The 27,625-nt window shown below is 38.1% G+C and overlaps 1 protein-coding gene across 1 annotated transcript in view; it reads right to left on the bottom strand.

Annotated features, from left to right (window-relative positions):
* Positions 1–27,625, bottom strand: part of pcdh15a (protocadherin-related 15a) — a 483,603-nt gene that overhangs the window by 217,950 nt on the left and 238,028 nt on the right. The window contains exons 10-12 of the mRNA XM_062995172.1: positions 15,984–16,092; positions 14,989–15,101; positions 5,676–5,882 (exon numbers count right to left, since the gene is read on the bottom strand). Coding sequence (XP_062851242.1) covers positions 5,676–5,882; positions 14,989–15,101; positions 15,984–16,092 — 429 coding nt within the window. The remainder of the gene's footprint in view (positions 1–5,675; positions 5,883–14,988; positions 15,102–15,983; positions 16,093–27,625) is intronic.

The following is a 27,625-nucleotide window of genomic DNA, read 5'->3' as shown; positions in this document are numbered from 1 at the left end:
CCATCACCTTTACCTTCAGCTTCCTTAGCAAGGCAGTTGTCATCTTGGAGGTTGTGTTTGGGGTCGTTATCCTTTTGGAAAACTGCCATGAGGCCCAGTTTTCGAAGGGAGGGGATCATGCTCTGTTTCAGAATGTCACAGTACATGTTGGAATTCATGTTTCCCTCAATGAACTGCAGCTCCCCAGTGCCTGCAGCACTCATGCAGCCCAAGACCATGATGCTACCACCACCATGCTTGACTGTAGGCAAGATACAGTTGTCTTGGTACTTCTCACCAGGGCGCCGCCACACATGCTGGACACCATCTGAGCCAAACAAGTTTATCTTGGTCTCGTCAGACCACAGGGCATTCCAGTAATCCATGTTCTTGGACTGCTTGTCTTCAGTAAACTGATTGCTGGCTTTCTTGTGCGTCAGCTTCCTTCTGGGATGACGACCATGCAGACCAAGTTGATGCAGTGTGCGGCGTATGGTCTGAGCACTGACAGGCTGACCTCCCACGTCTTCAACCTCTGCAGCAATGCTGGCAGCACTCATGTGTCTATTTTTTAAAGCCAACCTCTGGATATGACGCCGAACACGTGGACTCAACTTCTTCGTTCGACCCTGGAGAAGCCTGTTCCGAGTGGAACCTGTCCTGGAAAACCGCTGTATGACCTTGGCCACCATGCTGTAGCTCAGTTTTAGGGTGTTAGCAATCTTCTTATAGCCTAGGCCATCTTTGTGGAGAGCAACAATTCTATTTCTCACATCCTCAGAGAGTTCTTTGCCATCAGGTGCCATGTTGAATATCCAGTGGCCAGTATGAGAGAATTGTACCCAAAACACCAAATTTAACAGCCCTGCTCCCCATTTACACCTGGGACCTTGACACATGACACCAGGGAGGGACAACGACACATTTGGGCACAATTTGGACATGTTCACTGTAGGGTGTACTCACTTATGTTGCCAGCTATTTAGACATTAATGGCTGTGTGTTGAGTTATTTTCAGAAGACAGTAAATCTACACTGCTATACAAGCTGTACACTGAATACTCTAAGTTATATCCAAGTTTCATGTCTATAGTGTTGTCCCATGAAAAGATATAATGAAATATTTGCAGAAATGTGAGGGGTGTACTCACTTTTGTGATACACTGTATATATATATAAATGGTCTATCAACAGTCTATATATTTATATATCTATAAATCTATATCTATATCTATCTCTCTCTCTATCTATCTATATATATATATATATATATATATATATATATACACACACACACACGTATATACACGTATATCTACATTAACCTAACTTGTTAAATAATTTGATGATTGCCAATAAGCCAGACTGCATGTCTTTGGGTTATAGGAGGAAACCGGAGCTCCCGGAGGAAACATGGACTTGGGGAGAACATGCAAACTCAACAAAGAAAGGACTATATATATATATATATATATATATATATTGCCTCACAATGAAATGGTTCTGGGTTTGATTCCCAGGTGGAGCGGTCTACGTCCTTTGTGTGTGTAACTTTGCATGTTCTCCCTGTGTCTGCGTGGGTTCCCTGTGGGAGCTCTGGGTCCTCTCACAATCCAAAGACATGCTGTCTGTCTTATTGGAGCTACTAAAATTGGATTTGTGTGTGTGTAGGTGTGCATATGTTTGTATTTTTCCTATACGATGGACTGGTGCCCTGTCCAGGGTGTTTTTGTGTGCCTTGCGCCCATTGAGAGCTGGTATAAGCTCCAACACCCCCCACAACCCTGATTAGGATATGTGGCTTACAAAGTGAGTGCGTGAGTATATATATCCAATATGAGTCAAAAGCTAATAGGAGCACTTTATGTACATTTAGCATATTCAGTGTGGGGAAATAGGGATGTTGACAATATTATTTTCACAATTTCCCACAATCGTATCAGTTTAAACTGGAATATAAAGAATAAGCAGACGGATCAGAGAAGCTAACAGAGCAGAGCAGATGAAAATTGCTAGTGACAGTGCAGCAAGATCACTTCCACTCACACCCAAATGAAATGTGCGCCGACAATTGGTTAGTCAAAACGCCACTTAATTCAAAGTTTCAAAGTCTTAATTTATCTGGAGATGAGACAGTGAATAGTTTTGCATCGCTGATGGTGACTTTTCTGCAGATTAGACCACATCAGATGTGAACTGAGTTAGGAAACTTGAACAATATTTCTGGAATTATATTAGACAAACTTGGTTCCCAGCAATATATACATAGGGGTGACAAATGGAAAAGGAAAATTCAATATACAGAGTCTCAGGAAGATGCTGGGCCACAACCAGCCACCAAAACAGCTTCAATTTGCCTTCCTACTTATTCTTTTTATTTATTTATTTAGTACTGGAAGTTTACTAGAGGTATGGAACATCTTTTTTTCTAAAGGTTTTTCCCCTAGCAGGTGGAGAAAGCTGTTCAACACATCATTCCTAAATCTCCCACAGATGTTCCACTGGAGTGATATACACTGATCAGCCATAACATTAAAATCACCTCCTTGTTTCTACACACACTGTCCATTTTATCAACTCCACTTACCATATAGAAGAACTACAATTACTGACTGTAGTCCATCCGTTTCTCTGCATGCTTTGTTAGCCCCCTTCATGCTGTTCTTCAATAGTCAGGACTTCCACAGGACCACTACAGAGCAGGTATTATTTAGGTGGTGGATCATTCTCAGCACTGCAGTGACACTGACATGGTGGTGGTGTGTTAGTTTGTGTTGTGCTGGTATGAGTGGATGAGACACAGCAGCACTGCTGGAGTTTTTAAACACCTCACTGTCACTGCTGGACTGAGAATAGTCCACCAACCAAAAATATATCCAGCCAACAACACCCCGTGGGCAGCATCCTGTGACCACTGATGAAGGTCTAGAAGATGACCAACTCAAACAGCAGCAATAGATGAGCGATCGTCTCTGACTTTACATCTACAAGGTGGACCAACTAGGTAGGAATGTCTAATAGAGTGGACAGTGATTGGACACGGTATTTAAAAACTCCAGCAGCGCTGCTGTGTCTGATCCACTCATACCAGCACAACACACACTAACACACCACCACCATGTCAGTGTCACTGCAGTGCTGAGAATGATTCACCACCTAAATAATACCTGCTCTGTGGTGGTCCAGTGGGGGTCCTGACCATTGAAAAACAGGGTGAAAGCTAAAAAAAAGTATGTAGAGAAACAGATGGACTACAGTCAGTAATTGTAGATCTACAAAGTGCTCCTATATGGTAAGTGGAGCTGATAAAATGGACAGTGAGTGTAGAAACAAGGAGGTGGTTGTAATGTTATGGCTGATCGGTGCATAAGGCCATAACAAATGAGTTACATTATTTTCTAATTGCTATGTCATTCAGCAACCCCTTTATTTTTAAAATGTGTTTAAAATTGTATTGATCCGATGAGTTTTTCCTCCTCATTTCTCTTCATCTTGATTCAAAACTAAGGTTAAGTGGGGTCTGCTCAGCGTGTAATTGATGGCATTATGGTATGATGTTCATTCCTTAATAGCATTATTGCATTATCACCTAATATTTTTCACTATCTATCACACGTCTGCGTGCATAAAGTGCAAGAACTGCCACTCCTGTACACCTAATCTAAGAAAACAATACATGCTATTGGTTTATTTAATCTCAAACTGGTGAGAAGTACTGAAGAAAGAAAGATGATTTGTGCAGCTTTAAATGAGAGCTGGCAGAATAGATTCTCTTGCATCATGTGTAAAAAAAGCTCTGCTTTGGATTGCTGATGCATGACTTAAACATTCTGTTAAAACAATACCTTGACAATCATTTAAATGGGTTATGTGAAGTCTTTTTGACGAATTTGCATGATGCCTTTTTTGCCTGTGATTTGTCATGCATTTTTGTGACATAATAGTAAGATTGAGTTATGAACTGATACTAAATGGCTCAAAGTAGGTAAAGCAGCAGTATCGCTTCTCTCTCTATTTTGTTGTGGCTGAAATTTGGCAATATACTCTAAACCAATAATAAAGTTGAGAGCAGGAATGCCCACAACTGACCAGCAAACTATAATCTGAGTGATGTAGGGTATAACAATAATAATAATAATAATAATAATAATAAATTAATAATAATAAATTAATAATAATAAATTAATAATAATAAATTAATAATAATAATAATAATAATAATAATAATAACAATAAACACCAGTGCCAATATTCTGAACTCCTCGGTTCGAAACATGGCGTTGCCACCGATCGGCTGGGCGCCATCTAGCGGGCATAATTGGAAGTGCCTGCAGCAGACTTTAATTGGCTACCGTGTCTGCAACAGGGGATGACCGGACTATGTGGGTGGGGTCTTCAAACGCTGTGCAAGGACCCTGATTGGCAGATAGAGGCGTCTGTGCTGAATGCATGGGTGAAAAGAAGGGGTCCGCTAGGAAAGTGCACGTGTCAGATGAGGCGTGAGCAGCAACATACCCTCCTGAAATGCAATAATGGATCCCCCAGCAGCGGAAGACAAATTGACTACGCTAAATCGGGAGAAAATAGGAAAAAATGCATAAATAAATAGAGAAAAAAGAAAGAAAGAAAGAAAAAAGAAAGAACATAATAATAATAATAATAATAATAATAATAAAAGAACAATAATAATAATAATAATAATAATAATAATAAAGGAAAATAAAAAAGAGAGAAAGAACATAATAATGATGATAATAATAATAATAATAATAATAATAATAATAACAATAATAAACGAAAAAAGAGAAGAAAAGAAAAGAAAAGAAAAAGAAAGAAAGAACATAATAATAATAATAATAATAATAATAATAATAATAATAATAATCATAATAATAATAATCATAATCATAATAATCATAATAATAATAAAGGAAAAGAAAAAAGAGAGAAAGAACATAATAATAATAATAATAATAATAAAAGAAAAAAGAGAAGAAAAGAAAAGAAAAAGAAAGAACATAATAATAATAATAATAATAATAATAATAATAATAAGCAGAAGAAGAAGAATATATGCTGGAGTAATTGTCTGGCTTCATCTTTATGTTTGTTAAAAGTGAACAGTGTAAAGAAAATTGGAGCTGGGTTGTAAAAAGGAAAGTGGTGTTAGCAGGGGTGTCAGCATAACTTTGTTTAAGCTCAGATTCACTGCAGCTCACTACCACCTGTTCTAAAGAAAGCATTTTGTTATATCACATCTGTCTACGGAAGGCTATTTCTCAATTACTGATGTATACTCAAATGTTGAAAAATGAAAGGAATTCTCCCTCAAGCAGTAAGAAATAGAAGACTTAATTAAATATAACAGGATTAAAGCAGCCTCTCGAGATGAGCTATTTACTTATAAATGCACCACCTCAAACCAAACAAACCAAACAGAGCAAAACGAGAGAGAGAGAGAGAGAGAGAGAGAGAGAGAGAGAGAGAGAGAGAGCACAACACTTCACACCAGCGTGATACCTACTGGTACAGCCCCCGGCAGGAGCTGCAACACACACACACATTCAGACATAATGAGATCACTCAACTGATTGCTACCATTGCCTCTCAGTAATGCATACTTCATCTGACAAAATGAAACAACAGCAGCAGTGTTTCTGCTAGGGGTTATTACGTGTGTACGGATCTATGCACACCTCCTCTATGTCATTATCCAGGGCGACAATAGACAGCGGTGCTGTGAGGTTAGCTCTGCCCGACACGGTGCCACCTACAGGGGCGGATTCGCTGATGAAGCCCTGGTAGGACGGGAGCTGGAAGTACGGCGCCTGGTTGTTTTCATCCAACACCTCGATCCGCAGGTCAGCGAAAGCAGGCAGAGGATGACCATTATCCTGCTCCGCCTGCACACAAACACACGTACATAAGCAAACAAGTAAGCAAAACAAACCCTGTAGGGGAGATGCAATGTGGTGCCGGTGCTGGTGCCGGGAAGCGGGCCCATCTCTGTTTGAAACGCGCAGCTTCTGGGCGGCTCAGAAGGGAGGGAAATTCAGCACCGTGGTGAGCTGCATGAGGATAAGCTCACACACGGAGTCTGATTTACACACTGCACATCTTCTGAGCTCAGCACGGACACTTTCAGTAATGTCAGATCGATGATCGGTCATGTGATCAATCCAGCCCTCCATGTTTACTGCTTTAGTTTGATTTGTGGCTGTTTAAAATGTGTTGAACACTATCCACATTGTAGTTCTACAATTACTGACTGTAGTCCATCTGTTTCTCTACATACATTTTCAGCCTGCTTTCACCCTGTTCTTCAATGGTCAGGACCACCACAGAGCAGGTTTTATATAGGTGGTGGATCATTCTCAGCTCTGCAGTGACACTGACATGGTGGTGGTGTGTTAGTATGTGTTGTGCTGGTATGAGTGGATCAGACACAGCAGCGCTGCTGGAGTTTTTGAATACCATGTCCACTCACTGTCCATTCTATTAGACACTCCTACCTAGTTGGTCCACCTTGTAGATGTAAAGTCAGAGATGATTGCTCATCTATTGCTGCTGTTTGAGTTGGTCATCTTCAAGACCTTCATCAATGGTCACAGGACGCTGCCCACGGGGTGCTGTTGGCTGGATGTTTTTAATTGGTGGACTATTCTCAGTCCAGCAGGGACAGTGAGGTGTTTAAAAACTCCATCAGCACTGCTGTGTCTGATCCACTCATACCAGCACAACACACACTAACACACCACCACCATGTAATTGTCACTGCAGTGCTAAGAATCATCTACCACCTAAATAATACCTGCTCTGTAGTGGTCCTGGGAGAGTCCTGACCATTGAAGAACAGGGTGAAAGGGGGCTAACAAAGCATGCAGAGGAACAGATGGACTACAGTCAGTAATTGTAGAACTACAAAGTGCTTCTATATGGTAAGTGGAGCTGATAAAATGGACAAGGTGTAGAAACAAGGAGGTGGTGTTAATGTTATGGTAGATCGGTGTATATATACAGGTGTACAATACAACAAATTTTTTTGGTGTATCCCAGTTTCCAAATCGTTTGGAAGCTGGGGTCAGAGCACAGGGTCAGGCAAGACGGTTAAAGGCCTTGCTCAATGGCTCAACAGTGGCTGCATAGCAGAGCTGAGATTCAAACTCTCAACCTTTTGATTGATAGTCTAAAGCTAGGCTACCCACTAGCGTACTACTGTCCAAATCAAATACTGTCATTCAACATCAAAAAGGAAGACAAATATGAATACATATTGGAAATGTATTGAATTAATATCACATTTGTATTTTTTATAGACTCAAATGTAAAAGTGCCAAAAATCTGCGTTCTTCCACCGTCGTTAGTCTACTTAATCCTCATCATGCACCCCCGCACAATCCTGCCATGTAACTCTGATACAAAGCGGTGTTATTTGTCATTTGCTGCCGCTACTGTAATTAGCCTCAGAAAGAGCTTGATTATCAGGTTCAAGTGATGATGCAATTTGGTTTGACACAACACATCAGCTTTGAATGAGTTTTTAATTGTGAATGTGCTGATTGATGTAAAACTGCTCAAATAAAATTCAAATAATAACAATAATAATTATTATTATAATTAGGGCTGGCGATACCACTTCTTTATGTCCGATACCGATACTGCAAATTGAATATCTGCCGATACCAATTCGATACCGCCATTTCTCCTCTTAAACAACTAAGCAGTAATAATACATGTCTCAATGCACCATGGTTAAACTAGATATCTAAATAACAATGCTCAGACTGTAAAACTAATATTCTAAAGGAATAAATACAGAACCTACAACATCACACTTTTACACAAAGAACATTTAGCAGCATTTACGGCAAGTCGTCCAAAGTTTCTACAATTGGAAGATGTGGATGTCAATCAAACGTGATGGACCAATTAGAATTGACGCAGAGTTGAGATTTTCCGTTAAAGTTCTGTCGCGTTTAGATTATTAAAAACCAAAGCGCGCTTATTAAAAACCTGCTGGATTTTGAAGAGGAAAACGGGAAACGGCAGAGTTTATTTCATAACACTAATGGATTAATCGTTGAGGATGTGAAAGATCTCCAAGACCGATTTATCATTTATAAAGTGATTTTTATTGTGTTTAAACAGTGTTTTTATATGTGGCAGTAGTAGATGATTTTTTAAAACGCTAAAAGTTTAAGTAGATCAGTGTGTTTTCATTTTTGAATGGCTGTTGCAGATGAGTTGTAGATCAGTAGCACATGTTAATGATGTCATCAAGAGTGAGTGGCAATAAACCGCACTCTGGAACGTATCTTCGTGTCTTATTTGCTTTACACACAAACAATGGCCTCATTCACATTAAGTGTTATTTACATTAAGCAGCAGTATCGGATCGGATTACACCTTTTTTTTTCTTTCCGATATCCGATCCAGTGATGTGGGCCAATATCGGACCAGCCCTAATTATAATAATAATAATAATAATAATAATAATAATAATAATACGTTTGAGAATGCTTTTACATTACCTGAATTTTCAAAATAAGACATTATTAAGGCCCTACCTAATCATGGCCGTGAAAATCGCAATAAGCCGTTTCCCATGAAATATTCAATTTGCTGTGTTTGGTGGTTTACCGGTTTAACATGTTTCATTCACGCTTGATGTATGTGTTTACATATTAAGTGCATTAAGTGTCCCCTTGGGATTCCATAATCAATGGAAAGTGTGCTTCTCTACACACATGATCACCTAACTTTAGCAAACTCTAATGTCGAAGTCTAAAGCAGCTAAAAACACGACTAGGTTTGGAAAACCGATTCTGTGGATGCAGAAGGGTGTGTGTCAAAACACAAACAAGTATTTATGTATTCGATAAGGTAGGCTGTACTGTGTATTGTAGCTTCCATTGATTCTATCATTAAGTTTATGAGTGTTATTTAATGACTGCCGTGAAATGTGGCACTTTTCTTTAAAAATCTGTGTAATCTGTGAGGTCCATGAAATTAAGCACATTTTCCCATGAATTTAGTAGGGTCCTAGTCATAATATAAGATATGTGCATTTGGTCTGAACTTCTCATGTCTTTACTCATCACCATTATTTTATTTATCATTTACAGTCCAGACAGTCTAGCCAAAACTATTCTTGCATAAACATGTATCTTCAGATAATGCCTCAGTATTTCAGTACAGTTTTGCACTCTTTCCTTTTCCAACCATTTTTAAACCACGGTTTTACCTTTTTCAAACGATTCTCTTGGTGATTCGTTTTTGTTTCTGTGCTACAGGTGAATGTGTTTGGCATCATCCAATTTTTATTAAGCTTCAGGTGATGAACTGCTAGCCTGACAAATTTCATGAATACATTTTACATTTATTTTTACTTTCATGACAGGCAGATTTTCCAGGCCCACAGGCAGCAGGAGGTTTCTGTGTTCACGTGCAGTGCATTTTGTTCCCTCTGACTATCTCTGCAGAGTTAAGCAACAATGAATTACCTTCATTTGTAAACAATACATCTTATTGTAAACTCATGAACATACAGGTTGTAAAATATTGTGTGTCATTTCTTAAGTGTGTGCGGCTCCATTTTTTTCCCAAGCCCATCTTAAGGGGAACATTTGAGTTTTTAACACACTTGTTTTATAGCCTGTATTGTTTATGATTCAGTATTGTGCTTACTAAAGATGTTTTCTGTATTATTAGATTAGACAGAACAGATAAAGAGGATTACAATCAGACAGAGCAGAAATCCGGAAAAATCCAAATGTGTATAATTTAGAATTTAGGGGCGTATTCGAATTGAGTAGCAATTCTTCATAACTGTACTTACGTACATTTTTGGATATCTAATAGTAATAATAATAATAATAATAGTGGTAGTAGTAATAATAATAATAATAATAATAATAATAATAATAATAATAATAATAATAGTAATGCGTAATAGGTAATAGTGTGCTAGCGGTAAAAACACACGCTAGCACACCAGAGCTGGGATCTCAAATACATCGTATCAAATCTCAGCTCTGCCATCCGGCTGGGCTGAGCACCCACATGAACAACGATTGGCCTGTTGTTCATATAGGGGTGGGGTATACTAAGCCGGATAGGGTTTCCTTGTAACTGATGCAACTACGACTTCTGCTGGCTTGGAAGGAGTGCGTTTATCAGGGTGTGTCTCTCCGTACACAGGGCTGATCTGCATTAGCACTCATCTAGTACAGGTGAAAAGCTTTGTTCTCCTTAAATCAGATCATGGGTCAGTATTAGTGGAGAGGAACCATGACGCAATCGGTAAAAGGTTTAAAATATGAATATGATCAAAACATGATTAATAAATCAAACAAATAAAATAAATGAATTAATAAATTATTGTACTGTGCTGTATTGGTTCCTCCTTTGTAAATGTTCAAAAGAAATGTGAAATGCTTTTCTATTTTATCTCTTTTTTGAAAGTGTCACACAAAATGTTGTTGTATGCCAGTTTGATGACAAAAAAACCCTTTTGTCTTTTTCTTCTTCTTCAAGGAAAAAGCCACAACAAAATGTGAGCATGTGAGCAGTGTTTTAAACTAAGCTGTAAGCCAGGTCAAATAGGAATGTTTTAAGTCTGGATTTAAAAGCATCAAAAAGCATTTTTAATATATTTGCTATATTTTACTCAGAGACAACTTTTTTACTTGATGTATTATTAAACTATTTTTGAACAATTAAAAGTAAAGTGAAGGAGATAAACAGAAAGATGCTTTGTGTATTCATTAGTGCACTTCCAGTTTTGTAGGCAGTTGGCATATTTCTCTGTGGGAAAAATTCTGTTTGGAAGACTGGCCAACACTTGTAGTGAAACAAGATTAGGCACATCTGTCAGTGTTACAAGAAATCAAATAAATCACCATTCGATGTGTATGCTATCTACACTTGTCAGTATGTACAGTCATGTGAAAAAGTTAGGACACCCCATGACAACCTGTGTCTTTTGGAACATATTTAAACATATGGACGTTTGAGCTTCATTTGAACAGTATTGAAAGATGGAGCTTATATAACTAAACAACAAAATGTTAACAATTACTTTTAAACACAAGCTGTAAAATGTTATAAACAAAAATGGAAATTTATTGTGAGGAAAAAGTTAGGACACCCCCACATCTAATACCACTTAAAATGTCTAAAATTAGAATACAGTGCACCACATCAGCTGTGAAGCAAGGAGGTGGAAATGTCATGGTTTGGGGCTGCTTTGCAGCAGCAGGGCCTGTCAAGCTCTCCATTATAGAATCCATGATGAATTATTCACTGTATCAAAGGGTGCTTAAGGAAAATATAAGACCATCTGTCCAAAAACTGTAGCTGAAGCGGAGTGGACCATGCAGCATGACAACGACCCAAAACATTCCAGAAAATCCACCAAGGAGTGGCTCAAAGGAAAGAAATGGAGACTTCTGGAACGGCCAAGTCAAAGCCCGGATCTTAATCCTATTGAGATGCTGTGAGGTGATTTGAAACGGGCTGTGCGTGCAAGAAACCCCTCAAACCTCACACAGCTGAATAAATTCTGCATGGAGTGGGAAAAACTTTCTCCCAGTCGATGTCAGAGACTGGTAGATGTTTATAGTAGACGTCTAATTGAGGTTATTTCAGCCAAAGGGGGAAATACCAGCTATTAGGACGTAGGGTGTCCTAATTTTTTCCTCACAATAAATTTCAATTTTTGTTCATTACATTTTACAACTTGTGTTTAAAAGTAATTTTGTTAGTTTTTTATTTGTTTAGTTATATAAGCTCCATCTCTCAGTACTGTTCAAATGAAGCTCAAATGTCCATATGTTTAAACATGTTCAAAAAGACACAGGTTCTCAGGTGGTGTCCTAACTTTTTCACATGACTGTATATGTGTGAGTGTTTATATATACAGTGGAAACACACTGGTCCGTAAAATGTGATTGTCCGAAACAGTGAGGGTTTTTTTCAGGGGGTGTGAAAATATACTAAAACAAAGCACTAAGATCCACAAAAGTGCTAAACATGCACACAAACATTAAAATAAACAACGTAATTAGAAATGTACATATGTAATGTAAAACCTGTAAATAAATATTAAAACCAGTGTACTGTACTACTTCATTTACCTTGTGTGGTGTATGAGATGTCTTTTTTTTTTTGCTGTGATTGTATAGTGGGGACTCAGAGTATCTATTACACTGAGTCGAAAGCACTGCTGGCGGCTACTGGAGCAGTGTTGGTGCATAACTAATCACTAGAACTGCAAAAAATTAAGCATAAAACACAGAGAAAAAGGCGAGAACAAAGCGAGCCTCCCGACAAATACATACACCGATTAGGCATAACATTATGACCACCTCTCTAATATTGTGTTGGTCCCCATTTTGCCCCCAGACGCAACAAACTGTGATGCACTGTGTATTCTGACACCTTTCTATCAGAACCAGCATTAACTTCTTCAGCAATTTGAGCTACAGTAGCTCGTCTGATGCTCTGACCCAATCATCTAGCCATCAAAATTTGGCCCTTGTCAATTGCCATTTTTCCTGCTTTTAACACGTCAACTTTGAGGATAAAATGTTCACTTGCTACCTAATATATCCCACCTACTAACAGGTGCCGTGATGAAGAGATACTCAAGTGTTATTCACTTCCCCTGTCAGTGGTCATAATGTTATGCTGCTACAGATCAGCCCAGTACTGCTCTGCTATTAGCAATAAATGCTCTCATTCTAAATAGTCTCAAGCCAACACTGACTGATAACAATCAGAAAAAAGAAAAGGTGCAATAAATATTTACACCTAGCCTGCAAGTGTTTGTTTTAGAAAAGATTCATGAGCTCAGGAAGAGCGGATGAGAAAATATTGCCATAATAAAGCGCTCAGCTCTCTCAGTACATGAGAATTCATTTTAACAGTGGATGACTTACTGCAGTGTTTAGCGTAGTCACCTTGTTTAATCGTGATACTGTGATACTTCAATATATACAAAAAAATACAGGTAAATAGAGATAGTGGTAAATAAAAAACCCTAACTGTACACCTAAACCTAGACATTGTCAGGGTGAAACAGCACATGCTTTCTCAATTTCTCATGCATGTTTTAAAATGTTAATGCAATTATTACTTAAGTTACTAATAATGCATTATTGATAAGAAATTTTAGATTATATATGGATTATACTGGGGTTTTCTTTTCCTGATGTATGGTTTAGACTTATGTTAGTCACTATTAAAGGCTCACATAATTATTAAATAAATAAACTGACTGTGGGTATTAATAAAACATTAACTATTACATACTTATTTTATTGACATGTATAATAAAATGTATAATGTATAATAAAATGAAAGTGCTTTTACACTTACTGGCACCTCTACTCTTTAACCCTACTGGCAAATACTAGTGTATGTTTAGTGTGTATTTTGTATATTTTCGTGTATACTATGCAATATATGTACAGTTCAGGTTTCTTTCAATCTTGGTTGCTATGTTTGTGCTGTTTTTTTCCTCCGAGTTTATTTTATAGTGTGTACCTTTATTGCAGTATAATGCTACTGGGACTTTCATTTCCTTTAGGATCAATAAAGTATCTATCTATCTATCTATCTAAATCTATAAATATATCTGGGGTATTTACACTGATCAGCCATAACATTAAAACCAAACCACCTCCTTGTTTCTACACTCACTGTCCATTTTATATACTTACCATATAGTCCACTTACCATATAGGAGCACTTTGTAGTTGTACAATTACTGACTGTAGTCCATCTGTTTCTCTACATACTTTTTTAGCCTGCTTTCACCCTGTTCTTCAATGGTAAGGACCCCCACAGGACCACCACAGAGTAGGTATTATTTAGGTGGTGGATCATTCTCTGCACTGCAGTGACACAGCAGACACAGCAGCGCTGCTGGAGTTTTTAAATACCGTCTGATTGAAGATTCTTATATCTAGAGTTCCCATCAACTTGGAACTATGACAAAAAAATGGCATCCTAAGGTCATGAGGTCTCTACATCTACAACTACATCAAACCCAAAGAAGAACGCCTTTTCTGTGATTAAACCAGAAATGTACGAACTTTGGGACTTTGACTGGCAGCATGTTCTATGGTCTGATAAAGAAAAAAAAAAACTTTCTGGCAACATCCACTTAAAGTTTTTGGTTTGCTGTAAAAAGAAGGATGAAAATCCACCCTGATGCTCACTGTTTTGATAGTGGCGAGGCTGTGATGCTGTTGGTCTGTTTTCCCTCCAAAGCTCGTAATGGTGCATGGCATCACTCCATGAAAAACCAGGACGTTTTGCCTCTGCCAGGGCACTAAAAATGGGTCGTTGCTGGGTATGCCAGCGGAACAATGGTCCAAAACATATGTCCGGATCAACACAAAATGGTTCGCTGAACACAAAGTCAAGCTTCTGCCATGGACATGGTCATCTCAGTCACCTGATCTAAACCCAATAAAAAAACCTGAGCTGAGGGATATGTTCTCAATAGGAAGTGTGCTGTTTCATTTGCAAAGCAATGTTTTACAAAGTATTAAATGCAGGGGTGGGAGCAGGCACACCAGCAAAGAGATTCTGAACTCCCGGATTCACATCTCGACTCTTCTACTGGTTGGCTGTGCAGCCTCTAGCAACCACAATTGGCTAATAGCTGCAGCAGACAAAAATGGCCTCCAGTCTGCTGGCTGGGAAACACCGGACTAAGGGGTGGGGTTATTAACGCAGACCTTGGTTGCCCAGGGCACCTGTATAGAAAGGGGAGGAGCGCAGAGATCGAGGCATGGCTCTGCGTATGCAAAGCCGGCCTCATTATATACTGCACTCTTCCATAAAATAATTTTCTATGACCCTTTTTATTCATCTTTACCAAGGGCGTCAATAATTGTGGAGGACAAACGTATATAAATACCCATTTTCCAAACAGGTTAGCAATATGATATAAATGTCATGATCATATTATCATATTATGTTAAAATGGTGTATGACCTTGATGACGAGGTTGAAGCTCTGGTACTGATCTCTTCTGACTGGTTTTAGAAGTCGAAGCTCTGCTGTGGTCTTGTTTAGAGAAAAGAACTCTGGGTATACTGATGGTTGTCCTGAAGATGACACATAAAAAACATTAGCACTGGAAAAAAAGTAAACAGATCTAATTCTATTTTTTTAAAACTATTCATTATTATTATTATTATTATTATTATTATTATTATTATTATTTTGTTTTTTATAATTATTATTATTATTATTATTATTATTATTATTACTATTATTATTATTATTTAGTTTATTATTATTATTATTATTTTGTTTATTATTATTATTATTATTATTATTATTATTATCATTGTTTTGTTTTTGTTGTTTGTTTTTATTATTATTATTATTACTATTATTAGTATTAATATTATTATTATTGTTGTTGTTTTGTTGTTGTTTGTTATTATTATTATTATTATTATTATTACTATAATAATAATTATTAATATTATTATTATTATTACTGTTATTTTTAGTTATTATTTCTATTGTTATTATTATTATTATTATTGTTTTGTTGTTGTTGTTGTTATTATTATTAATTATTATTATTATTATTGTTGTTGTTGTTGTTTTGTTGTTGTTGTTTATTATTATTATTATTATTATTATTATTAATTATTATTAATTATTATTGTTATTATTATTAATATTATTATTATTATTATTATAAGCCACCCGTTTGGCCCTTGAGCAAGGCTCTTAACCCCCTCGGCTCCAGGGGCGCCATACAATGGCTGACCCTGTGCTCTGACCCCAGCTTCCAAATGAGCTGAGATATGTGAAAAATAAATTACATTGTACTGTATATGTGTACAGGTATATATGACAAATAAAGATTTTCTATCAATTCTAAATGACTGAATCAATAAACTTTAAAAACATACAGTATGTGCAATAGACAGAAGGATTAAAATACCAGTAGAGAAGATCTGGGTACTTACCAACCAGAATAAAATAAAGAATCCCAGGTCTGTCTGAGGGGGGCTGAATGTTTCTGTCCTGGTCGATTGCTTGAATGGGTGGTGTCACATTTAGAGGGTTCAGTTTGCTCTAAAATAAAGAAAAGAGTATGGGTGAGCGTGTTGGACTACAATCCATTTTAATTTGTCAGCACAAGCTGAGAAAGTTGTGATTGATTTCTTGTTGTAGGCAACTAAATGTTTCCTCGTTTTCTCTGATTAATAAATGTGTCTGTTCTATCTTTATAAATAAAAGGTCATGGTATTGCAGCTGTGAAGACTGACCTCATTAAAAAGGATCGAACATTCAGAAAAATTATAGTCGTTGCACCGATGGCCCATTCACCTTCTACTGCAGTTTATGCCACTGCATTGATTTCTAGGAGTCGAGTTATCTTCTCTTTTACATAAATGTTTTTCCTGTGTGAATAATGTGTTTGTCAAAACTTTTAGCAGTACTCAGCATTTCTACTGTTCAAAAGTCAAATATCATTCTTCTCCTAGAATAACAAGTAGTATAGATCAGATTTATTATGTAAAATATGCAGTTTTGTGCAAAGGTTGTAGGCAGGTGCTGCAAAGTAAGAATGCTTTCAAAAAAATAAGTGTTAATAGTTTATTTTTGTCAATTATCAAAATGCAAAGTGAACGAACAAAAGAGAAATCAAATCAATATTTGGTATGACCAACCTTCAAAACAGCAACAATTTTGTATATACATCAACATGTAAATATGATTTTAAATGCAGTGGTATCTTGCAACTCAACGTCAATTGGTTCTGGGAGTGGCATTAAGTTTAAAAGGTGTTGAGTTTCAAGGTATTTTTTTCCCATAAGGATGTATGGAAAACATGTTAATGTGTAACTGCATATATTTTGGGCTAATGTAAAATAATGGGGTTGTTTTTGACACTTATACACTAAAAATTACAAAAATATAATATAAAAACACTAAAATAAAAAGCTGATTCTTACAATTTCTCAAAACCTCGAGCTATAACACCAGTTTAAAAGTGAAACAGTGAGGAAAATCCAGATAAACACCCTTTCAGAGTGAATCTGAAGATAATTCAACACAAATGCAGATTTTTCTTATATTAGCACTCAAGCCGAGCACTGAACAAAACGACTGTTTACTGTTAATTTGAAATTAAATAAATACATTTTTAAAAAACAAACTGAACATGTTGACTTTAAAGGAAACGTTGAGTTTGAGGGTACAAATTTTAGTTTAGTTTAGGGGATGTTGAGTTACAAAGTACCACTGTATATATCAGTTGTATGTCAAATTTAAGGGTATTTTTATGCAAACTATAAGTAATATTTCTTACATGTTTGTTATTCATAACTGCTTTTCAATTCCATTCTTCACTTGTAGTCTTTTTTATCACTTACAAAAGTGGAATGATGACATTCTGATGAAAATTCTCTATGTTCTTTTTATAGTTTAATTATGCAGTGTTACATCAGGACTGGATTCATTGTACCTCCATAAAAGCCATTTAATTTCATTAGATATAATGTCACAGCACAGGTAAATATTTTCATCACAACACTTGATTTACTGTGATTATTATTGTAGGAGTATTGGGCAGAGTGTTGGGAAAAACCTTATAGTGGTAAAGTATTTATGTATAAAATAATACCATAAGCATTTATAAACAGTTCCAGGTGTTACTGATTTATTTTATGAACGATTATATCATTTTTATTACTGTCATGCTAGATAGATCAATAGGTAGATAGATAGACAGACAGACAGACATTTAAACAGACAGACAGACAAAGACAGATAGATCAATATCTATAGAAGGATAGACAGACAGACAGACAGACAGACAGACAGACAGACAGACAGACAGACAGACAGACAGGCAGACAGATAGCTATATACAGTGTATCACAAAAGTGAGTACACCCCTCACATTTCTGCAAATATTTCATTATATCTTTTCATGGGACAACACTATAGACATGAAACTTGGATATAACTTAGAGTAGTCAGTGTACAACTTGTATAGCACTGTAGATTTACTGTCTTCTGAAAATAACTCAACACACAGCCATTAATGTCTAAATAGCTGGCAACATAAGTGAGTACACCCCACAGTGAACATGTCCAAATTGTGCCCAAATGTGTCGTTGTCCCTCCCTGGTGTCATGTGTCAAGGTCCCAGGTGTAAATGGGGAGCAGGGCTGTTAAATTTGGTGTTTTGGGTACAATTCTCTCATACTGGCCACTGGATATTCAACATGGCACCTCATGGCAAAGAACTCTCTGAGGATGTGAGAAATAGAATTGTTGCTCTCCACAAAGATGGCCTGGGCTATAAGAAGATTGCTAACACCCTGAAACTGAGCTACAGCATGGTGGCCAAGGTCATACAGCGGTTTTCCAGGACAGGTTCCACTCGGAACAGGCTTCGCCAGGGTCGACCAAAGAAGTTGAGTCCACGTGTTCGGCATCATATCCAGAGGTTGGCTTTAAAAAATAGACACATGAGTGCTGCCAGCATTGCTGCAGAGGTTGAAGACGTGGGAGGTCAGCCTGTCAGTGCTCAGACCATACGCCGCACACTGCATCAACTCGGTCTGCATGGTCGTCATCCCAGAAGGAAGCTGACGCACAAGAAAGCCCGCAAACAGTTTGCTGAAGACAAGCAGTCCAAGAACATGGATTACTGGAATGCCCTGTGGTCTGACGAGACCAAGATAAACTTGTTTGGCTCAGATGGTGTCCAGCATGTGTGGCGGCGCCCTGGTGAGAAGTACCAAGACAACTGTATCTTGCCTACAGTCAAGCATGGTGGTGGTAGCATCATGGTCTTGGGCTGCATGAGTGTTGCTGGCACTGGGGAGCTGCAGTTCATTGAGGGAAACATGAATTCCAACATGTACTGTGACATTCTGAAACAGAGCATGATCCCCTCCCTTCGAAAACTGGGCCTCATGGCAGTTTTCCAACAGGATAACGACCCCAAACACAACCTCCAAGATGACAACTGCCTTGCTGAGGAAGCTGAAGGTAAAGGTGATGGACTAAACCCAATTGAGCACCTGTGGTGCATCCTCAAGTGGAAGGTGGAGGAGTTCAAGGTGTCTAACATCCACCAGCTCCGTGATGTCATCATGGAGGAGTGGAAGAGGATTCCAGTAGCAACCTGTGCAGCTCTGGTGAATTCCATGCCCAGGAGGGTTAAGGCAGTGCTGGATAATAATGGTGGTCACACAAAATATTGACACTTTGGGCACAATTTGGACATGTTCACTGTGGGGTGTACTCACTTATGTTGCCAGCCATTTAGACATTAATGGCTGTGTGTTGAGTTATTTTCAGAAGACAGTAAATCTACACTGCTATACAAGTTGTACACTGACTACTCTAAGTTATATCCAAGTTTCATGTCTATAGTGTTGTCCCATGAAAAGATATAATAAAATATTTGCAGAAATGTGAGGGGTGTACTCACTTTTGTGATACACTGTATATACAGTGTATCACAAAAGTGAGTACACCCCTCACATTTCTGCAGATATTTAAGTATAACTTTTCATGGGACAACACTGACAAAATGACACTTTGACACAATGAAAAGTAGTCTGTGTGCAGCTTATATAACAGTGTAAATTTATTCTTCCCTCAAAATAACTCAATATACAGCCATTAATGTCTAAACCACCGGCAACAAAAGTGAGTACACCCCTTAGTGAAAGTTCCTGAAGTGTCAATATTTTGTGTGGCCACCATTATTTCACAGAAGTGCCTTAACTCTCCTGGGCATGGAGTTTACCAGAGCTTCACAGGTTGCCACTGGAATGCTTTTCCACTCCTCCATGACGACATCACGGAGCTGGCGGATATTCGAGACTTTGCGCTCCTCCACCTTCCGCTTGAGGATGCCCCAAAGATGTTCTATTGGGTTTAGGTCTGGAGACATGCTTGGCCAGTCCATCACCTTTACCCTCAGCCTCTTCAATAAAGCAGTGGTCGTCTTAGAGGTGTGTTTGGGGTCATTATCATGCTGGAACACTGCCCTGCGACCCAGTTTCCGGAGGGAGGGGATCATGCTCTGCTTAGTATTTCACAGTACATAATGGAGTTCATGTGTCCCTCAATGAAATGTAACTCCCCAACACCTGCCGCACTCATGCAGCCCCAGACCATGGCATTCCCACCACCATGCTTGACTGTAGGCATGACACACTTATCTTTGTACTCCTCACCTGATTGCCGCCACACATGCTTGAGACCATCTGAACCAAACAAATTAATCTTGGTCTCATCAGACCATAGGACATGGTTCCAGTAATCCATGTCCTTTGTTGACATGTCTTCAGCAAACTGTTTGCGGGCTTTCTTGTGTAGAGACTTCAGAAGAGGCTTCCTTCTGGGGTGACAGCCATGCAGACCAATTTGATGTAGTGTGCGGCGTATGGTCTGAGCACTGACAGGCTGACCCCTCACCTTTTCAATCTCTGCAGCAATGCTGACAGCACTCCTGCGCCTATCTTTCAAAAACAGCAGTTGGATGTGACGCTGAGCACGTGCACTCAGCTTCTTTGGACGACCAACGCGAGGTCTGTTCTGAGTGGACCCTGCTCTTTTAAAATGCTGGATGATCTTAGCCACTGTGCTGCAGCTCAGTTTCAGGGTGTTGGCAATCTTCTTGTAGCCTTGGCCATCTTCATGTAGTGCAACAATTCGTCTTTTAAGATCCTCAGAGAGTTCTTTGCCATGAGGTGCCATGTTGGAACTTTCAGTGACCAGTATGAGAGAGTGTGAGAGCTGTACTACTAAATTGAACACACCTGCTCCCTACGCACACCTGAGACCTAGTAACACTAACAAATCACATGACATTTTGGAGGGAAAATGACAAGCAGTGCTCAATTTGGACATTTAGGGGTGTAGTCTCTTAGGGGTGTACTCACTTTTGTTGCCGGTGGTTTAGACATTAATGGCTGTATATTGAGTTATTTTGAGGGAAGAATAAATTTACACTGTTATATAAGCTGCACACAGACTACTTTTCATTGTGTCAAAGTGTCATTTTGTCAGTGTTGTCCCATGAAAAGATATACTTAAATATCTGCAGAAATGTGAGGGGTGTACTCACTTTTGTGATACACTGTAGATGGATGGATGGATGAATGAATGGATGGATGGATGAATAGACAGAAAGACAGACAGACAGACAGATAGATAGATAGACACATTAGATAGATGAATAGATAGATAGATAGATAGATAGATAGATAGATAGACAGACAGACAGACAGACAGACAGACAGACAGACTATAGATAGATGGGTGGGTGGACGGACGGACGGACAGACAGACAGACAGACAGACAGACAGATAGATAGATAGACCAACCAACTGGCAGACAGACAGACAGATAGATAGAGATAGATAGACAGATATAGAAAAATAGATATATATTCTAGAGGATAGACGGATAGATAGATAGATAGATAGATAGATAGATAGATAGATAGATAGATAGATAGATAGATAGATAGATAGATAGATAGATAGATAGATAGATAGATAGATAGATAGATAGATAGATAGATAGATAGAGAAACAGATAGATAGACAGACAGACAGACAGACAGACAGACAAACAGACAGATAGATAGATAAACAGACAGACAGATAGATAGATAGACACATTAGATAGATGAATAGATAGATAGATAGATAGATAGATAGATAGATAGATAGATAGATAGATAGATAGATAGATAGATAGATAGATAGATAGATAGACAGACAGACAGACAGACAGACAGACAGACAGACAGACAGACTATAGATATATTGGTGGGTGGATGGACGGACGGACGGACGGATGGACAGACAGACATGACATTTTGGAGGGAAAATGACAAGCAGTGCTCAATTTGGACATTTAGGGGTGTAGTCTCTTAGGGGTGTACTCACTTTTGTTGCCGGTGGTTTAGACATTAATGGCTGTATATTGAGTTATTTTGAGGGAAGAATAAATTTACACTGTTATATAAGCTGCACACAGACTACTTTTCATTGTGTCAAAGTGTCATTTTGTCAGTGTTGTCCCATGAAAAGATATACTTAAATATCTGCAGAAATGTGAGGGGTGTACTCACTTTTGTGATACACTGTAGATGGATGGATGGATGAATGAATGGATGGATGGATGAATAGACAGAAAGACAGACAGACAGACAGATAGATAGATAGACACATTAGATAGATGAATAGATAGATAGATAGATAGATAGATAGATAGACAGACAGACAGACAGACAGACAGACAGACAGACTATAGATAGATGGGTGGGTGGACGGACGGACGGACAGACAGACAGACAGATAGATAGATAGACCAACCAACTGGCAGACAGACAGACAGATAGATAGAGATAGATAGACAGATATAGAAAAATAGATATATATTCTAGAGGATAGACGGATAGATAGATAGATAGATAGATAGATAGATAGATAGATAGATAGATAGATAGATAGATAGATAGATAGATAGATAGATAGATAGATAGATAGATAGATAGATAGATAGATAGATAGATAGATAGATAGAGAAACAGATAGATAGACAGACAGACAGACAGACAGACAGACAGACAAACAGACAGATAGATAGATAAACAGACAGACAGATAGATAGATAGACACATTAGATAGATGAATAGATAGATAGATAGATAGATAGATAGATAGATAGATAGATAGATAGATAGATAGATAGATAGATAGATAGATAGATAGATAGACAGACAGACAGACAGACAGACAGACAGACAGACAGACAGACAGACTATAGATATATTGGTGGGTGGATGGACGGACGGACGGACGGATGGACAGACAGACAGACATATAGATAGACCAACCAACTGGCAGACAGACAGACAGATAGATAGAGATAGATAGACAGATATAGAAAAATAGATATATATTCTAGAGGATAGACGGATAGATAGATAGATAGATAGATAGATAGATAGATAGATAGATAGATAGATAGATAGATAGATAGATAGATAGATAGATAGATAGATAGATAGATAGATAGATAGATAGATAGATAGATAACGGACAGACAAAGATAGATATAGAAACAGATAGATAAACAGACAGATAGATAGATAGATAGATAGATAGATAGATAGATAGATAGATAGATAGATAGATAGATAGATAGATAGATAGATAGATAGATAGATAGATAGATAGATAGATAGATAGATAGATAGATAGATAGATAAATGGACAGACAAAGATAGATATAGAAACAGATAGATAAACAGACAGATAGATAGATAGATAGATAGATAGATAGATAGATAGATAGATAGATAGATAGATAGATAGATAGATAGATAGATAGATAGATAGATAGATAGATAGATAGATAGATAGATAGATAGATAGATAGATAGATAGATAAACAGATATAGAAACATAGATAGATATATAGACAGATAGACATAAATAATGTCAGTAATGTAAAATGGAATGTTTATAGTAACCTGAGATGATGATTGAACCCAGAGCTTTGCTTTTCCAGTCATAGTTCATTGACTTTAACTTTTAGCATTACTTAGCACTTTCTAATGTTAAAAGGCCAAACACTATTGTTCTCTTAGAATCACAAGTAGTCAGTATTTGTTTCATTTTGTAAAAAAAAAAGAAAAACATTACAACCCATGTTAATTCCCCACATTGCTTTTTTAGCTGCAATATTTAGTAGTTTATTTACGTCTCAACATTTGAGGTATTTTATACAGTGTTCTGTATGCATTGTTATTTATCTGTGGGTATGAACTGCTGCACTGTTACACACACTAATAAACAGAATTGCTTCAGAATCATTCCTCTGGGAACAAACTCTAATCCTCAAACTCTAATCCAAGATGAACAGGCGAATAAATGAAGATGCTAAGCGTGTGCCCGTCAGCTGTTATTATCTGTAAATCTGAACCATTTTAACCTGGGACATACAAGAACACACACAATCCTCTTTTACAGCAGCCATTAGACATGAGGGGACACAAGAGGACCTTATCACATTATAGCTTTTCTGCTTTGAGCCGAGCGCACATTAATTGCAACTAACCATTACTACTGGGACAAAGGATGGAGCGTAGCAACTGGAAATCTCACAGAAGTAGAAGAGAGAGGTAAAGCAATTAGGTCTCATGCCTGCGGGCTGGAGCTCACGGCTTCATGACACACTTCTTAATAAGGCGAATTTAATGATGAGAATGATATTATGCCTTTATGTCTCGTTTTAAGGTGACAAAAAAGGTTAATTTGGTGTCAATCAGTAGTGCCAAAGCTTCACAGTTTATCAATTGAACATGATTTGGCTATTTCTCAAAGATATAGAGGTTTCACAATCAGAAATGACATTTATTAATTATTTAATTGATTTATTCACCTAGCCATGCGGTCTGCCTTTACAAACACCTGTAAAAGAATGGATCATGTTAAAGAGCTCACTCTCTGCTTTTTGCCATCTTTCTTCTTCCACTTTGAATGCCTCTGTAGCTCCAGTTATATAGGATAGATTAACAGACCACAGTGTGCTGTGTTTGCATACTCAGAATTGGCTGCCCATGCAGTAGGTCATCAGGGTACTTCGCAGACTGAATACTACAACCCCAAATCAGAAAAAGTTGGGACATTATGGAAAATGCAAATAATAAAATAACACAGAGTTTCTTACATTTACTTTGACCTGATTGCAGACAGGATGAACCTGAGATATTTCATGTTTTATCTGCTCAACTTCATTCCATTTATTAATAAACATCCATTCCTGCATTTCAGATCTGTAATGTTGCCATTCCTTTTCACCACACTTAAAAGACGTTTTGGCACCAAGGATACCAAGTGATTTAGTGTTTCAGCTTTTATTTTGTCCCATTCTTCCTGCAAACACGTCTTAAGATGTGCAAAAGTACGGGGTCATCATCACATTTTACGTTTTAAAATTCTCCACACATTCTCTATTGGGGACAGGTCAGGACTGCAGGCAGGCCAGTCCAGTAACCGTACTCTCTTCTTCCACAGCCATGACTTTGTAATGTGTGCAGCATGTGGTTTTGCATTGTCTTGTTGATAAATGCATGGACGTCCCTGGGAAATATGACGTCTTGAAGGCAGCATGTGTTGCTCTAAGATCTCAATGTACTTTTATGCATTAATGCTGCCATCACAGAAGTGTAAATGACCTTTACCAGGGGCACTGACACAGTCCCATACCATGACAGACCCTGGCTTTTGGACTTGTTGCTGATAACAGTCTGGACGGTCCTTTTCGTCTTTGGTCCGGAGCACACGGCGTCCATTTTTTTCCCAAAAAGACCTGGAATGCTGATTCATCTGACCACAATACACGTTTCCACTGTGTGATGGTCCATCCTAGATGCCTCCTAGCCCAGATAAGTCGACGCCGCTTCTTGACATGGTTAACATAAGGCTTCTTTTTTGTACAGTAAAGTTTTGAGTGGCATTTGTGCATGTAACTCTGTATTGTAGTGCTTGACAAACGAATCCCTCACCCATGTGGATATATCAGCTATTGTTGAGTGGCAGTTCTTGATGCCGTGCCGTCTGAGGGATCGAAGATCACGAGCGTTCAGCTTAAGCTTGCGCCCTTGGCCTTTACGCACTGAAATTCCTCCCGATTCCTTGAATCATTTATTGATATTATGCACTGTAGAGGGAAAAATATGCAAATCCCTTCCAATCTTTCTTTGAGGTACATTGTTTTTAAACATTTCAATCATTTTCACACACATTTGTTGATAAACTGGAGATCCTCTGATCATCTTTGCTCATCAAAGACTCAGCCTTTCCTTGATGCTGCTTTTGTACCAAACCATGATTACAATCACCTGTTGACATCACCTGTTTGGAATCACATCATTATTTAGTTTTTTCACCTCATTACTAGCCCCAAATTGCCCCCATCCCAACTTCTTTTGGAATGTGTTGCACACCTGAAATGCAGGAATGGAGGTATATTATTACTGTCTGCAATCAAATGAATAAATAGTCAAAGTCAATGTAAGGAACACTGCATTTTTATTTTATTAGCATTTTCCATACTGTCCCAACTTTTTCTGATTTGGGGTTGTACATATTGGGACATACTACTACCCGCTCTTGCGTACTGCTTTTGCATACTGTTCAGTGCATAATTTTGGAATGGAACATCCAAAAGGCTCATGGTAACCAGAGTTTGTTGGTGTCCAGATACTTTTGGTCATATAGTGTATTGAAGGGAAGAAAACAAGCTGAATTTTGCCTTTAAAACACGCCTGAAAAGGTTATTTCAGTTGCTCAATCCAGGAAGCTCAACAAAGCCAAATCGATTAGGAAAGCAAAGAGGTGAGTTCTCACTGAAGCTTCACACCAAAGAATGTTTTTTAAATGAAATTCACCAAATTCTTTTAAAACACAGAGCGCACACTGATAACACAGTTACCTACACACCAAATTCCAAATCTCATTACTCCAAAAAAACAACAGAACCGCAGCTGTCCGAAAAAATTGCTTCAAAGACTGCGACTAGACTAGCACTAATTTCTAAATTAAATTCCAGACACAAATACCAGAGGGTGTACTCCACGCTCGCTGCTAACTGCTAATTGGTTAGGATGCGAAAATACAAAAATAAACAAAGTGCAGAGAGAAAGCACAGATGCTGCACTAAAACGGGCATAAATAACGGCAGCGGGGTAAAACAGAGCGAGGGGATCCAGCCTTTAGAAGTAAATCCTCACACTTAACCATCTGTACTTCATTTACCATAAATTATGAGGAGCATCAGCATGCAACAGGAACAGCGGCTTCTTTAAAATGCTTTTCTTTACCTTTTCTTCAAAGGGCGCTATGTTGCACTAACAACAGCTGTCTAATTAAATAAATAAAGCATTAAGCCAGCATTAAAGCAGAGGGCATTAATTACAGTAACATTCCAACCTTTCATGCCATTATGGGCTAGTAGGGGGCATGAAGGTGTCAGTAACTAAGAATACTGAGAATACTGGATGCTCTTGAGGACAGGAAGTAATGTAAAGCATATTTTACAGCATTTCTGGAATATAGATAGATAGATAGATAGATAGATAGATAGATAGATAGATAGATAGATAGATAGATAGATAGATAGATAGATAGATAGATAGATAGATAGATAGATAGATAGATAGATAGATAGATAGATAGTGATGGTGTGTTAGTGTGTGTTGTGCTGGTATGAGTGGATAAGACACAGCAGCGCTGATGAAGTTTTTAAACACCTCACTGTCACTGCTGGACTGAGAATAGTCCACCAACCAAACATATCCAGCCAGCAGCTCCCCATGGGCAGCGTCCTGTGACCACTGATGAAGGTCTAAAAGATGACCAACTCAAACAGCAGCAATAGATGAGCGATCGTCTCTGACTTTACATCTACAAGGTGGACCAACTAGGTAGGAGTGTCTAATAGAGTGGACAGTGAGTGGACACGGTTTTTAAAAACTCCAGCAGCGCTGCTGTGTCTGATCCACTCATACCAGCACAACACACACTAACACACCACCACCATGTCAGTGTCACT

This window comes from Trichomycterus rosablanca, chromosome 5 (genome assembly GCF_030014385.1).
Source record: "Trichomycterus rosablanca isolate fTriRos1 chromosome 5, fTriRos1.hap1, whole genome shotgun sequence".
NCBI classification, from domain to species: domain Eukaryota; kingdom Metazoa; phylum Chordata; class Actinopteri; order Siluriformes; family Trichomycteridae; genus Trichomycterus; species Trichomycterus rosablanca.
This window is presented reverse-complemented; position numbering and strand designations above follow the sequence as displayed.